The sequence below is a fragment of the Python bivittatus genome, unplaced genomic scaffold (genome assembly GCF_059951505.1).
Source record: "Python bivittatus isolate LINGU-HERP-01145 unplaced genomic scaffold, Pbiv_v1 ctg000100_np1212, whole genome shotgun sequence".
Lineage (NCBI taxonomy): Eukaryota > Metazoa > Chordata > Lepidosauria > Squamata > Pythonidae > Python > Python bivittatus.
The window spans coordinates 7,089,329-7,103,941 of NW_028277038.1; the positions used below are offsets into that span (position 1 = coordinate 7,089,329).

A 14,613-nucleotide genomic window follows, 5' to 3' on the forward strand; every position below is an offset into this window, starting at 1 on the left:
TGTTGCATAGCGAAGCCCTGGACTTTAGCATCATCCTGACTCACAGGATGTCGGAGAGCATTTGGCGGGGGGTGGGGGTGGGCGCAAATCTGCAAAGCGGCGGCTCACCCAATTTGGGAGGGCGCCCATCCCCTCCTCTCCCCATCCCAGCAGGGTGGGCTTTGCCTCTTACCCATCTCCCCCCCTTCTCCTTGAGAAAACTGCAGAGAGACGGTGCCAGGGGCAGGCGGCGCCCAGGCAGCCCAGCGGGGAGAAAGAAGACGCGGCCGGAGCGCCAGCTGGCCCAGGGACTATTTCTTCCTCGGAGGACCCTCGTTTTCCGCGGGTGGGATGGCGCGGAAGGATCCACCGAACGGGGCTGATGGAACGCCGAGGCGGCTGAAGGAGCCGAAGCCTTGAAAAAGGGGAGGGGGGAACTCGGCGCCTGCGCAGTGCCGTCCCCGCCGGAGAGCGGCTCGCCACCCCTCCCTGCCGGGCGCGCGTGTGGGGCAGTGAAGCGGCGGCGGCTCCCGGACCTCCAGCCCCGTTTCTCGCCCCGGGAACGGCCCTCTCTCCCCCTGCCCGCCCCCCACCCGCTTCTCTTCCTTGGGGGGGCCGCAGAGGGCTGTCCCGCCCCCCCACCATGGCTCAAATCCTCCCCATAAGATTTCAGGAGCATTTTCAGGTGAGGATGGGGGGGTGACGGAAGAAGAAGCATGTCTGTGGGGGAAGGTCTTCCTCTTTTCCTCCCCGAAGCCCCCCACCTTTGGAGGACGAGGGGGAAAGGTGGGGGGCTGCGGCCTAGTAGGGGCGGGGGGGTTGAGGCGACCCCCTTGGGGGCGGGGGGGTTGAGGCGACCCCCTTGGGGGCGTCGGGGACGAGCCCCCCTTTTCTTGCAAAGGGGGGCCAGTCTCTTGGGGGAGGTGTGATGCAAGGGAAAGGGGGAAGCACCCCCTCCTGGGTCTTGGTAGGGATTCCTCTTTGGGAAGGGGCGCATCTCCCTTTGGGGTCCCTCTTTCTTTGGCAAGGCGGCCCGAAGGCAGCCTCGTTGTATTGTTTAAAGGGGGGGAGAAAGAGAGAGATGGGGTGGGGGCTTGTAGATCCTTTTATATGCATGCACCCCCCTTTACACACATGCAAAAGGGGGGGAGGAAGAGAAGGACCTGAAGGCTGCTGCTGTTGTTTTTTAAAATTTTTGTGGCTTTGCCTTGGAGGGTGGGCAAGCTGGGGGGGGGGGAAGTCTGCTGCTGCACTTGTAAGAAGTAGGTGCTTCTGGGGGGGGTTTCCTTTAGTTTTGATTGCAGGGATTTGTGCAGAGTCACTGGATGACTGGCTCCCTTCCTCCTCCTCCTCCTCCTCCTCCTCTTTTTTTGGGTGTGGAGGGAGGAGGAGGGAGGCTCTTGCCTGCATTACTACACCACGAGGAATGAAGGGGGGTGGGCAGGAGAGTGGAGCTGGGTTTCGGCCTGGGGGTGGGTGCGACATCTGTGCCCTTCTGTTTTCTGGATCTGCAAAGGGGGTGGCAGCAGCGGCAGCAGCTTGAGCTCCGGGACCTTCAGTCCTGCCCCTGGACCAGACAGACCGGGCACTGCCCAGCTGGGTTCCCAACCTTGGTGCTCCTCTGCAGGCACCTCTTCCCTTCTTCTCCCAGGCCAGCATAGGAGGGGCTGCAGAGAGTTGCATAAAAGAGCTGGCAGGCAGAAGAGGCAACTTGGGCACGGGGAAAAGCCGCGCCAGTCTGAGAAGGGGAAAAAAAAAAGAGTTTGTGGCAGGAATTAAAGGAATTTGCTAAATGAATGAGGGAACAGGAAGTGGATTTGCCAGTTACCCTCTGCTTGCCCCTCCCTTTGCCCCTGGGTTCAAAGGCATCCATTTCCAAACCCACCCACCCCCTGCCCTGCTTTGTTGTCTCATGTTTAGGACCCGGCGTTCGTTTTTTATGTTCTTCCCTGGCAAGTTATTTCAGCAGCTTTAGGGGTTCCTTAATGAGATGTAGAATCTGCAGATGTGAGGGCCCATGGGCATGATGTCCTGAGATTGTTCTGGTTGAGAAACGGCAACTATTTTAACACTTTAATCGTGGAAATGTAAGTTGCGATGCCTGGCTGAGAACTTCACTACTCTTCTGCAGCGTGAGTCTGAACACGTTTACTTGGAAGAGGTCCCGCCGTGTTCACCAACGTATACATCGTCTTGCAGCCTTAATTCAGTTTGCCAGCAGTGTTGAAAGCTTGGACCAGAATTCAAGAAAAGTTGTGGCCACAGTCACCGTGTTTCTGTTCTGTCTAACATTCTAGTTGATTGCAGAACATACCAGTCTTTTGGGATGAAAGCCCGATCCCATGACTAAAATTGGGAGGAGTTCTTAACTCTTTCCAATCAACAAATTTTATTAAAAGGTAAAAGCTTTCGTCAGCTGTAGCTCATCTATACCTTTTTATAAAATTTGTTGGTTGGAAAAGGGGCCACCAGACTTCTGGTTTTTGGCTACCATAGACTATAATGTAACTGTTCTAAAAAAAAAATCTTGACAAGTTTAATTACAATTATCCCACATTTCCTTTTTAGAAAGTTTAGGTTTTGTATAATTTGTTCCATCTCCATGTTGCTGAATGTTTCCTGGTATGCAGTTTCCAATTTCTATCTTTTCCCCAAGAGCTGTTGGTGGTTTGCCTCCTTCCTCCCTTATTTTCACAACAACCCAGGGAGGATGGACTCAAGATTTGAACTTGGTTCTCCCCACTCTTAACTTGACCTCGTAGCTAAGTGTAGGCAGCGTGGTGTCCTTTGGGAGTTGTACTCTTGATCAATCTGGTTAGGGCAGATGGGAGTTTGTACGTAAAAACATTGCTGTGCTGCCATTGCCATATTATTTTTGGTATTTGCTGCATCTCTTGCAATTTCTTTGCTGTTTCACATGTTGAGTTACAACAGTAGCCAAACTGTCAGTCAGTTACAGAGCCTGAATTGCAAACAGCTGAATTCCTTGAGCAACTTCACATTCTAAAGCATCACCTATTTTTATAAGAGGAAAGTCAAAGTAATGAGTGCTCATTAATACTGGTTTAAAATTATGAAAAAATAAATATGATTAGGTGAATTAGATTAATTCAGTGGATGTGACCTGAACATAAATCAGAGAAAGCTCTGTGTGGAAGCCTAAATTTATTGGAAACAATGGAATTCTTTTTTTTTTAATTTCTGCACCTTTCTGAAATGTTCTGGAGAAACTAAACCCATTGACATTCTCTAAAATATCTGATCACCTTAGTTAAAAAAAGTTTCTGATCCATAAGAGTTTTGTTTGCTTTAAGCCTAGTATAAATGGTAAATTGACTATATACTAGTACCCACTAACTTCATGTGGAGTCATGATCAGGTTATTTTAATAGATTTAGTTGTTTTATTTGGATAAAAACAGCCAACCAAGCTCAGAGCACCAAGGACTCTACAGTTCAACCCTGAGCTAGATATTTTCTTCTATTGGAGTTGTCTTAGTATTAAAACCATGCAAGGATATATATATATCAACATAAGAAAAATGGTACAAAATACTGTGTTTAAGTCTGCAAGACATTTTGGTGAACACTGAAGACACCTACAGATTCTTGAAGAGTAGATTGCAAATAATTATGCGAGGGAAATGTTTATTGACAGACTAATTCCTTCAGAGAATGCAGTTCTTTACCCTGAAGAATGGGAGCTGAGACATTCCAGCTGATTTTATCCATTCTTTCCAGCTAATTGTGTGGGAACAGATATCCAGTTGAAAGCTCATTTAAAACCTTGAGAAACAATCTTGACTCATTAGCATTGTAGAGCTATCTGCTCAATATCTGTTGAGTTGCTATGTGGAAGGGGCTCCATTTAGATATAATAGTGAGTTAGAATTCTTTGGAATTTTGAGTATATTTATATCAGGAACTTAAAGCAACATATATAGGGCTTCCTGTTCCCATTTTTCTTCTTTATAACCACTCTGGGAGGTAGGTTGGATTGAGAGGAAATGACTAGCCCAAAGTGAGCTTCTGAGGCTGATGGGGAACTAGAACCTGGGTCTCCCCACTCCTAGTCCACCACCTTCTCTATTACACCCCACTGAGAGAGAGTGATGGGCCCCTGGAAACTTCCATGGCTGATGGGGAACTAGAACCTGGGTCTCCCTGTTCCTAGTCTGACACTTTCTTTGCTACACCACAGTGGCTGTATTAGCAGGGAACATTTGGCTACTTGTTTCACCTTTATTCTTCCTCCTAGCAGGAATGACGTGAAGAGTCAACCTGTTGTTGGCTTAGTTTGTGATATGTGAACCAGAATCCTTGGCTTCTCCCTCCCAAACCATGTAGGAATTGGAAATGAGTCCAGCTATTGTAATTTATAAGTACAGGTAGTCCTTGTTTAGTAGCCACCTTGTTTAGTGACTGTTCGCACTTGCACTTGATGAAAAAGTAACTTTGCAACCAGTCCTTGTATTTATATTGCCTGTAAGGCAAAGGAAAGCTGAAGTAAGATCACAAGCACAATAGTGGTTTCACTTAGCAACCACTTCACTTAACGACCAAGTTGCTGGTCCCAGTTGCAGTCGCTAAGTGAGGACTACCTGTATCCCCAAAGGATTTGATGGTTTTGTTATGATCCCACCAACTTGTGGAAGCTGGAAGGTATTTTAAAACAGAAAGTGTAGTGCTTAGCTGAAAAACACTTGCATGCCCCTGGTTTACGGCTTTAGCATGTTGTATGAACCTGGTCAATTGTGGCTCCACACCCTGGTTAAACAAACTGTGGCTTATATGTGGAACTAGGTTGGAATGTCTGGGCCATTGATTGCTCAGGATCAGTTGCTCTTTTAGTATACTTTTAGTGTACAGTGGTACCTCGGGATACGAACGCCTCTACTAACGAACTTTTCGGGTTACGACCAGCTCCGGCCGCAAAAATTTACCTTGATGTGCGAACTCCGCCTCGGGGTATGGCCATTTTCCCGCCCTGACACGTGGTCCGCGGCCATTTTCCCGCCCCTGACACGTGGTCCGCGGCTGTTTTCCCGCTGCGCTGTGCCGTGCGGCGCCCAGCCATTTTCCCGCCGCGCCCGGCTGTTTTACTGCCGTGCCTGGCTGTTTTCCCGCCACACCGTGCTGCGCCTGGCCGTTTTCCCACCCCTGACGCGTGGTCCACAGATGCCAGAACGGATTAATGGTAATTACATTGAATCTTATGGGAAAATTTGCTTCGGGGTGCGACCAAATTCGGAGGGCGGAACGGATTAACCGGATTTACACTGAACCCTATGGGGAAATTTGCGTCGGGTTACGACCAACTCGGGATACGCCCAGAGTCACGGAACGCATTAAGTTAGTATCCCGAGGTACCACTGTACTTGCAGGTCTTTATGGGAATTCTTTTTTCTTTCACTTAACCAGTTGTTTTGCAGAAAAGACTTATACAGGATTGGGATGCAGTAGAGTGCAGAACAGAATTTCTGTTAAGGCAAACATGACTTAGAGGGAGACTCCGTTGCCTTATGTTGCTAGATGCTAGCCAGTTTGGTATAGTGGTTAAGGCATCAGCCTAGAAACCGGGAGACTGTGAATCTAGCCCCACCTAGACATAAAGCCAGCTGGGTGACCTTGGGCCAGTCACTTTCTCTCAGCCCTAGGAAGGAGGTAGTTGCAAACCACTTCTGAAATCTTGCCAAGAAAACTGCAGGGACTTGTCCAGGCAGTCTCCAAGAATCGGACACGATTGAACAGATTATGAAAATTTTGAGAAAAAAATTAACTTGGATTTTAAAGGGAAACTTGTGAGTAGGCTTCAACTTGAAGGGAGATATGTCAAAATATTTATACTTCTGCGATAAGGATAACAAATACAGTAAACCTCCTCTTACCAGTTTCCCAGGGAGTTGCTTGAACTTTTCTCTTTTAGTCAGGTAATAGAATATTGGAATAATGGTCTCACCAGGGGAAAATTTCCTTAAACAAGAGGAGGATTAGATAGGGACTGGCTGAGCAGGCTTCAATTTTCTGTTTTCCAGAACAGAGAGCTGTTGCTTTCAACCACTCCGCTCAGAATTGCAGAAGTCAAAGAGTGGGTGATGAGAATTTTTGACTCGTTTGTAATTGAGACCAAAATTATGTAGAAGTTGTAGCAGATGACTCCAAGGATCTGCTTAATACTAGCATTGGCAGTTGGATGTTCAAGATATTTAGTGCTTGAAATCTATGCTGTGTCTTCTGTAGAACAGAATATAGAATTCTTTTTAGATGCTGTCTTTGTGCCTCCTGTTTTTTATGCATTACTGCATAAAAAGGACTTCTGAGAACGGTTCATAGTTGCAGGGAACAAGCTTGCTGATGTAAGAAATAAACACTGCCATAACTGAATACTGCAGAAACATGACAAATACTGTAGTAAGAGCCCTTTGTTTGCTTGGTGTTCCATATTGCAATCTGTAATGTGTTTTTGTTTTTTGCCTTCTTTTATAATAATTGATGGCTACCTATAAATAGATTACTGGACAGAGTTATTAAGCAGCTTCCGTGAGAAGTCCATGAGAATGTTTAATATTAAGAGGGCAAAATAAGTGTACAGTGTTGGAAGCCTAGCCTCCCATTTTCCCCTTCCTTGTAAGATATTAGAGAAATGTTCTTTTAGTGACTAATGCAGAATTTTTCAAACACTACATGTTCCTTCATTTGTACTGTATATGCTTTGGGTAGGTCTTTGAGTATTTACAGACCATTTATCCATCCCTGGCTGTTTTTATTTCTTTCTTTCTTTAAACTAAGGGTTGGACTGGATTAGAACTTGAATGGGAGACATGAAATCCCAAGGCTGTAGGCTACACTGGAACATTGAAAGACATCATACAAGAAGTCTCTGGCAAGCCAGTTTTGTGTAACCGCCAAGAAAAATACATGGACGTGTCTGAGTAGTTACTGAGAACTGTGCATAGCTTGAGGGAGCTTGTCCTTTTCCTTTCTGATATATTTGCAGATATTGAACATGAACTCACTGTAGAAAGAATGAACTCCTGAAGAATTTCTGTAGGGCATTCTTTCTGAATTCAGTGCCTTCTTGGAACATCAGTCTCCAGAATTCCCATCCAGCATGCTTTTCCTGGTTTGGAATTCTAGGAGTTGAAATACATTTAGTGGACACTAAGTTTGAGATTCTGTTGGGTAGCTAAGACAGTTGTTTTCTTCTTCTTCTCTACTCTTCAAAAATCAGGTCAAGAAATGAATTGGCTTCAGAAGCCTTCTAACAAAATGGCTGTTCTTTTTTCCTTTTTAGCTCCAAAATCTTGGAATTAATCCAGCTAACATTGGGTTCAGTACGTTAACAATGGAATCGGATAAATTCATCTGCATCCGAGAAAAAGTTGGTGAACAAGCACAGGTTGTGATTGTAGACATGAGTGATCCAACAACTCCCATTAGACGTCCTATCTCTGCAGAGAGTGCCATTATGAATCCTGCTTCTAAAGTAATTGCTCTGAAAGGTACGTTTGCTGACTTGCTTTTACCTGAAATGGAATTGGGGGACAGTAGTAATATGAAAGGAAACTTAGCCTGTAAGACCCGAACCATTAATTGCTGACAATAGCTCTAAAAGTGAGAGGCTGAAAATGGCAGTCGTGAAACTGAATTGTGAGGAAGGGATTGGGGAAGTCTGCTCAACATAGGGCTTTCCAAAGGGTGTGATCAAAAATTAATCTTAAGAGAACATCACCGTGATTAGAAAATAGGTATTTCAGGCCACAGAAGATTTCAGGTGCGGTCATTTCCAAGTCTCCGGAAAGCTTTGCCCAGCCAAGGACTGCTTCTACATGATAGTCCTCTTCAGCAGAAGTTATGGCATAGTCGCTTCGAAACGGTGAATCTAACATTTGGTTAATGAAACTATGCTTGATTTTTTAAAACATCTCTGATAAAGCTTAGATTACGCAGCAGTTCTAGCTGCAACAAATAAAAGTGATATGTGTTGCTTCTGTGGGAGCTTGATTTTGGCTTGCAAATTAACCTGTAATCCAGGTGCTGCCTGATCAGCATTTTAAAAGGTCCCTCTGCAGGTAGGCACACCAACTCTTTAGATATAAAATAATTTCACTGTCAACTGACTGTGTGCTTTTCTTCCTGCATTCTTGTCTTAATACAGACGGTGAGTTAACTTTGTCCTGGCAAACTTTATGTTTAACAGTATGGAACGGTCTAATCTCATAAAAAGTACTGAAATCTGGGGGGGGGGGGAGCAATTGGGCACTTTAACGGTCTAGTTAATTGGGATCTAGATGTGATGGCTTGAATTTTGGGGAAATCTTTATCCTCCTTTGTGAAATACCACTTCACGACTTGCTGGTTATAACTGTACCAAGGAATGGCTACGAGCAAATTCATCCCATCGTCGTACAGTTAATTAATAGCAAGGAATCGAGTCACAATACTTTTATGAGAGACCTTTGCTAGCATGGTGTCTTGTGTGCTAGTCTTGATTTTAAATGTGGTCTTTGGTCCCGGAAATTCATGACAAAACTCGCAGGGGTCCACGATTTCATATATAATCAATCAATTCTATTGGAGAGAGCAAGAGCCATCTGTATGTGAGCAACTGCTGTTTGCAAGCTTGCTAAAAATTATCTGGGGGTATCGGCAGGGTGTGAAGGCACAGCGTGGGTGGAATAACCCTACTATAAGCAGTAATCAAAGATTCAGCGTTCATAATGTTTTAATTCCAATTATCTTGGCCCCCTGTGAATCAGTCTATTGACCAGGAAAGCTAATATTTAGTGACAACCTGAGACACAGTTCTAGCTAACATATTAGTTTGTAGGTAAACAGAAATAACTGAGTGTAGAAACTGAGCACTGTCTGTGACCCCACCAAGATCATTTGTAGCACTGCCATATCTTTTTTTCCTCCTCTTTCCTTAAATACATGAAGCCCTAGGGAGTAGCTTTGACAGCCCCTTTTCACTGGTAGCTGCAGAACTGTAGTTTGGCTCAAAGCCTTAATGTCCAAGAGTTACATAAATCAAGTTCTGTCCTAAAGCAAAAGAAATCTTGCCTTAGCAGTACAATGCAAATGTTCCTTGCTGATAGGGGCTATGGTGAGCCCACATATTATGCCTTGCCTGAAGCTTGCTTTCCTTGTACAAACAGTGAACATAACAATCCCAGCCTTTCAGAAATGTAATGCTTCTCTGAACTGTGGTAAGAATGTGGTTGTGTGCATAAAGATTGCATTTCTGGATTGCATGTGGCATTCCCCAGTGATCAGAGCATTCTCGTCCTTGTATCTATGTCACCTACGTTGTACTGTACCTCAAGAGCACTTTCTGGTTGTAACGTATCATAAAAGCACCTCCATGTTGAACAGAATGGGGAAATGCAGCACTTTACAGAAGCCATTTCCATATACTCAGCATGGGAATGCAGAAACCACAGTTTTGTGCTCTCTGTTCCACAGATGTAAAGTGTTCAAAGCTTTTCTCCCCCTGCCCCTTTGGATGTAACCAACCTATTCAGGCCTGTGTGTGTTTGTGTGCGTGTTTTATTTTGTTTTTTAGTTCACCTGAATAGAGAACAGATGCCTGCCTTTTTAAGATAAGCAATATCATTCAATTGTGTTACTTGCAGCTTTAGATTAATCCCTTTTAGAGGCTAGAATCTATTGTGGCTAAGCTTCCTTGATGGGATGGCAACAGACAATATAATCTGCTGGAAGGAACGTTGCTGAAAGGCTGAGTGAGATTTCTCTTATATTGCTCTACCCCTGAATTCTGTTGGCATGTTCCAGTCTTTAACCTACTCAATGTTTGGGGCTTCCTTGCTTGTGGGGAGGCTATCACTACTCAAAACAGTTGAACAGGTGACTGATACAAATACTGTCACTTCTATTTCATGGCATCTCAGCCTCTGCCTTCTGTTTCTTCCCCAGTACCAGTATGTATGAACTCTGAAACCAGTAACAACGCTGCCTGTATCTGTACTGGCTGTAGTTCAAAAAGCTTATCCCACAATAAATCAGATCTGTTTAGTTCCCCAAGACATTTTCGCTACAAAAGACTAATACTTCAGTGTTCCAGGGGCTTGTCAATATATCATGGAGAGCCATGATCTATCTCTGTAATTTTAGCCAACTTCATGGTGTTCCTGGAACAATAGAGCCGCCTCTTTGCAATTTACCGTAGTAGATTCTACATCTCCTTTTTTTTCTTGACTCTGGCACAGAAAAAGATGCCTACAAATATGCTATTTGCATAGCAATAGAAATAATAACATACAGCTGAACGTTTAGGAAAAGCGAAGGATGAACTGAACTAGATTCTTCCAAGGGAGGTATATTTAGCCGTAAAAACATTTGGGATGTGTTAATTGGGATTTTTGCATTGAGTGGGAAGTTGGGGTTGACCCTCTCAAGGGTTCTATTACAAATATGCTCTTATGTTCCAGCTTCTGACTCTCCCGTCTCCCATTATGCCCTCCCATGTAGTTATAATCCACAAAAGGATGATGATATGCCCCCCTGTAATCCAAGGAGATTCCAAGCAGCTGGTTTCCAGTTTTTGAGGAAAGGTGCTTCCTCCATAACTTTTCCAGGCTGTGTTCAGTAGTCCTGCCTTGCAAGCAAGCGCGGGTTATTTCTGCCTGGGATGCACGAGCATCTCTCCTTATTGTAAGAAAGAAATAGGTCCAGGAAATAGGAGAACAGGTGAGATACTGTTTTCCATCCCTCTGACCTCCAGTCCATCTTGATTCCAGAAGGAGTAAATTATGGCTTTGGGGGACTTGATGATTTTCCAAAGGAAATGGCAGTTTGGCAGGATTAGATGATGTATATCAATGGTTCCTTAGGCGCTTCCTTCTGATCTCAGCTGTATTTTTGTACTACTTCAAAGAAGCTTGCCGATATATGAGAGTTTTCTCTCTCTGGATCCTGCTTGTAGTTCTTTGAGCCACCAAATAGCATCTCTGAGAGATGAATTTTCTAGAACAAAGTGGGATAATTTCCCTGGGGTTGCATGTTGTCAGCAGTTGAAGCCCCCAAAGCTTTGGTTTAAGTCAGTGTTGTCCAAACTTGGCCACTTTAAGAAGAGTGGACTTCAACTCCCAGAATTCCCCAGCCAGCATGGGGAATAGCATGGCTGGCTGGGGAATTCTGGGAGTTGAAGTCCACTCATCTTAAAGTGGCCAAGTTTGGACAACACTGGTTTAAGTTATTTAGCTTAAGGTTGCAGTAAACTGGATCGTTAAAAACAGATGATGACCACTGACAGGTCAAACCAGAGTCTTGTTGATTCCATATGTTCTTGTCAGATTGAAGCCTATGGGGAAGAAACACGAGTAGGACCTTCATGCAATAATACTTTTCTGCTCATCTTCCTCAATACTTGGTATCAAGAAGCTAACTCCCTATTGTATGAGATGTTATGTATAGCTATTGTAGCTATACAGATAGCAAAGCAATGCATGCTGTGAAAGCAATAGGGGAGAAGTGCTCTGGTCCTAGCATGAGTACTGCATCTCTCTGCTGCTCATTAAAGCAGCCCCCATTTTTTAGACATGAGCCCGAGGAAAGATACTGCTGCTTTAAAATCTCATTTAATGAGAGGCGCACTGTATTGGCGTGAGATCTGGAGCCCTTCTACCGTATCACTTTTGAAGGACGCACAGCCCTGGCAGATAAGAGCCTGATTCTTTGTAGTTACAGTGGAACAAAATATTTAAAAAGCAAATCATAGGAGGTTTTTTTTTTTTTTTTTTTTGCAATTGATCATCTGTTGGGGTGATGAGTGCTGTTTTCTTCTTAAAACCTTCTCTCCCAAATAATGGTCCTTGCATTCTTCAATGCTTGGAGTTGCTGCTTCCTTTTCTTTTCTCTTTGAAGAAAGCCTGAGAGAACGTTTTTCCATTTCAGTCTGGTTTACCTGCTGCATCTTGTGTCTTGTAAATAACACAATGCCAAACTGGATGGGGATTTGAAATTCACTGGTGACCGCTTCATTTATGGGTTAAGCACTTGGGGAATAGCTTTTCACGCCGCCTTTTTTTCCCTGGCATTAAAGCCACCGGCAAATGTTGTTTTTCCTTGATCCCTGATCCTTCCTGCTTCTTCCTTTGGCGGTCCCAGGCTCCCGTTGCTTTGCAGTCATAACTGAGAGAAAACACACCCAGGCAGAAAGCTTATAGAATGTAGAGTATTTCCTTTGAGACCCTCTTTATGGAAGTGACATTTCACCACAAAGCTGGTTTACTTAGAAGTGGTCATGCAACGGTGACCATAGACTGAATCCAACGTCAGGCTTTATTCATGAACCATATTCTTGCAGTATGCAGACAAAATAGTGTGTGCATGAAAAGGCCACAGCTGTATAAAGCTAAATTAAAATGAATCAAAAGGGTGAACATACTGCTTATAACCTTCCAGCCGCTCAACCAGCTTGCTGGTCTTTGATTGTGTGATACAGCATAAGATCTACTCCTGCCTTGCAGCCACTGGGTTGTATCCTTTATAACCTGGCTGCTAATTAAACACTTTCAGACAATTTATGGATGCTGCTTAATAGATGCAGTCCATTTGGGGTGGGGGTGGGGGGCACAACTAGAGATAAATGGAAGAAAAAGCAAGGCAAAATAAGGGTATTTCAATATTAGTTGGAACAAATCTGTTTTAAGCTACTCATACATTAACACTAAGGGGGAAAAAACCTTTTTTGTAATCTTCCATAAGGCTTTGCAAAAAGAGCAAGTTAGTACACGTTTAAACATGCCGTAAACATGAAGAGGCCTATTGTCTTTCTTCTTTCCCTAAAGGTCTTTATTTTGGAAGTTTGGAAGTGATGCCCCGTCACCAGATGACTGTTTATGTATTCCTTTTAGGCAGCTACCCTTGACTTTCACTTCTGAGCTCTGAATGTGTCTGCTTAAGGATCAGTGGGTAAACATCAGCACCACATGCAGCGAGCTGAGCCATTGAAATAGATGGTCTTGTGGTTAAAGTACTTTCCCATTAGATAGGAGTTTGTCAATTCATGTTCTGAATCAGGCGAGATCTGCACGCTGAGTAGCTCGAGATGGTAAGATGAACCAACCCCCTTCAACTGCTACTGAGAGAGCATTCAGCAACTTTTTTTTTTCCAGCTGCTGTCTGAAGTGAGTGACACTGTCCTTTTCTTAGTACTTCATTTCTGTGCATGTGTTGCCAAGACTGTTGACAACTGTAACCCTATTTAAACTGTACAAACGTGCAGAAGAAGTAAGTGTGGCTGAATATTTTGGAGATCTGTGATTCTTTTTGCCTTTCTGTCTTGCAACCCAGCGGGGAAAACACTCCAGATCTTTAACATAGAGATGAAAAGTAAAATGAAAGCCCACACCATGGCTGAAGAAGTGATTTTTTGGAAGTGGATCTCTGTGAATACCGTCGCTTTAGTGACAGAGACTGCAGTATATCACTGGAGCATGGAAGGAGACTCCCTGCCGCAAAAGATGTTTGACCGACACGCCAGTCTTGCTGGGTGCCAAATCATCAACTACAGAACAGATGAAAATCAAAAGTGGTTACTCTTAATTGGCATCTCGGCCCAGGTAAAGAAAGCTGTGAAGGAGGGTTGAAGCATATTGAGGAGAACCTTTTTGATCCCAGCTCTGCTGAATTCGGAGGGGGCAATCTCTTGTGGTGGGAGGGGCTGGAATGGATGGATCAGAATCTTTATGCTTTATGCAGAATCTTTTTGGAACACTTGGTCATGAGGCTTCTGGTTTTGTTGTAGCAAAATCGCGTGGTGGGTGCCATGCAGCTCTATTCAGTGGACCGCAAAGTCTCCCAGCCAATAGAGGGGCACGCTGCAGCCTTTGCTGAATTCAAAATAGAAGGAAATGCCAAGCCTTCCACTCTTTTCTGTTTTGCTGTGCGAAGCCCTGCAGGAGGCAAGGTAACTAAACGAGAGCTGTGGCTAGAATAAATGTAAGCAGCCCCCTACCCTCGCCCCCTGCAAGCTGTCATTCCGTTTTCCTATTTCAAGCAAAAGAGTGGATTGTAATTTCATGGTCTCTTTTCAGCTTCATATAATCGAAGTGGGTCAACCTGCCACAGGAAACCAGCCCTTTGTCAAAAAAGCAGTTGATGTTTTTTTCCCTCCAGAGGCGCAGACAGATTTCCCAGTTGCAATGCAGGTAAATGAATGAGGAGTAGGGTGCATCTTCTCCAGCCCTTTATACCCTCTTGGCAATATAGATTAGAAAATGCGAGGCTGTCTGAAATGCTACGTTAATATGCAGAATTGCACGAGACAAATCGAACTCTGCAGGAAAACGATGCAAATGAACCAGAGTGGCAGCGTCTGCACCAAAAGTAAACAACTATCAGCAAATAATTATTAATTATTCCAGGTTTTAAATCATCTATTCATAAAAATGTTCATGATTGCTAACATTCTATTTAAGAAACCAACCAGAAATGCAAAGAAAATTTAAGAGCAGAAGATGAAAATGAGATAATTATGGATACAGTCCTAAATTAAAATATTCAAATTGTACAATTTGGGCTAGTTCATTTGCTCGCATTCATAATGTTACTGGGATCTTCTCTTGAAGAAGCCACTCTCCTCTCAGGCATGATGTTCCTGCTTGGGAAG

General features: G+C 44.1%; 1 protein-coding gene across 4 annotated transcripts in view; it reads left to right on the plus strand.

Annotated features, from left to right (window-relative positions):
* The first annotated feature begins 451 nt into the window (after positions 1–451).
* Positions 452–14,613, plus strand: part of CLTCL1 (clathrin heavy chain like 1) — a 43,218-nt gene continuing 29,056 nt past the window's right edge. For all 4 annotated transcript variants that reach the window (XM_088135382.1, XM_088135380.1, XM_088135383.1 and 1 more), the window contains exons 1-5: positions 452–664; positions 7,273–7,480; positions 13,296–13,564; positions 13,750–13,911; positions 14,039–14,152. In XM_088135382.1, coding sequence (XP_087991508.1) covers positions 623–664; positions 7,273–7,480; positions 13,296–13,564; positions 13,750–13,911; positions 14,039–14,152 — 795 coding nt within the window. In that variant the 5' untranslated portion in view covers positions 452–622. The remainder of the gene's footprint in view (positions 665–7,272; positions 7,481–13,295; positions 13,565–13,749; positions 13,912–14,038; positions 14,153–14,613) is intronic.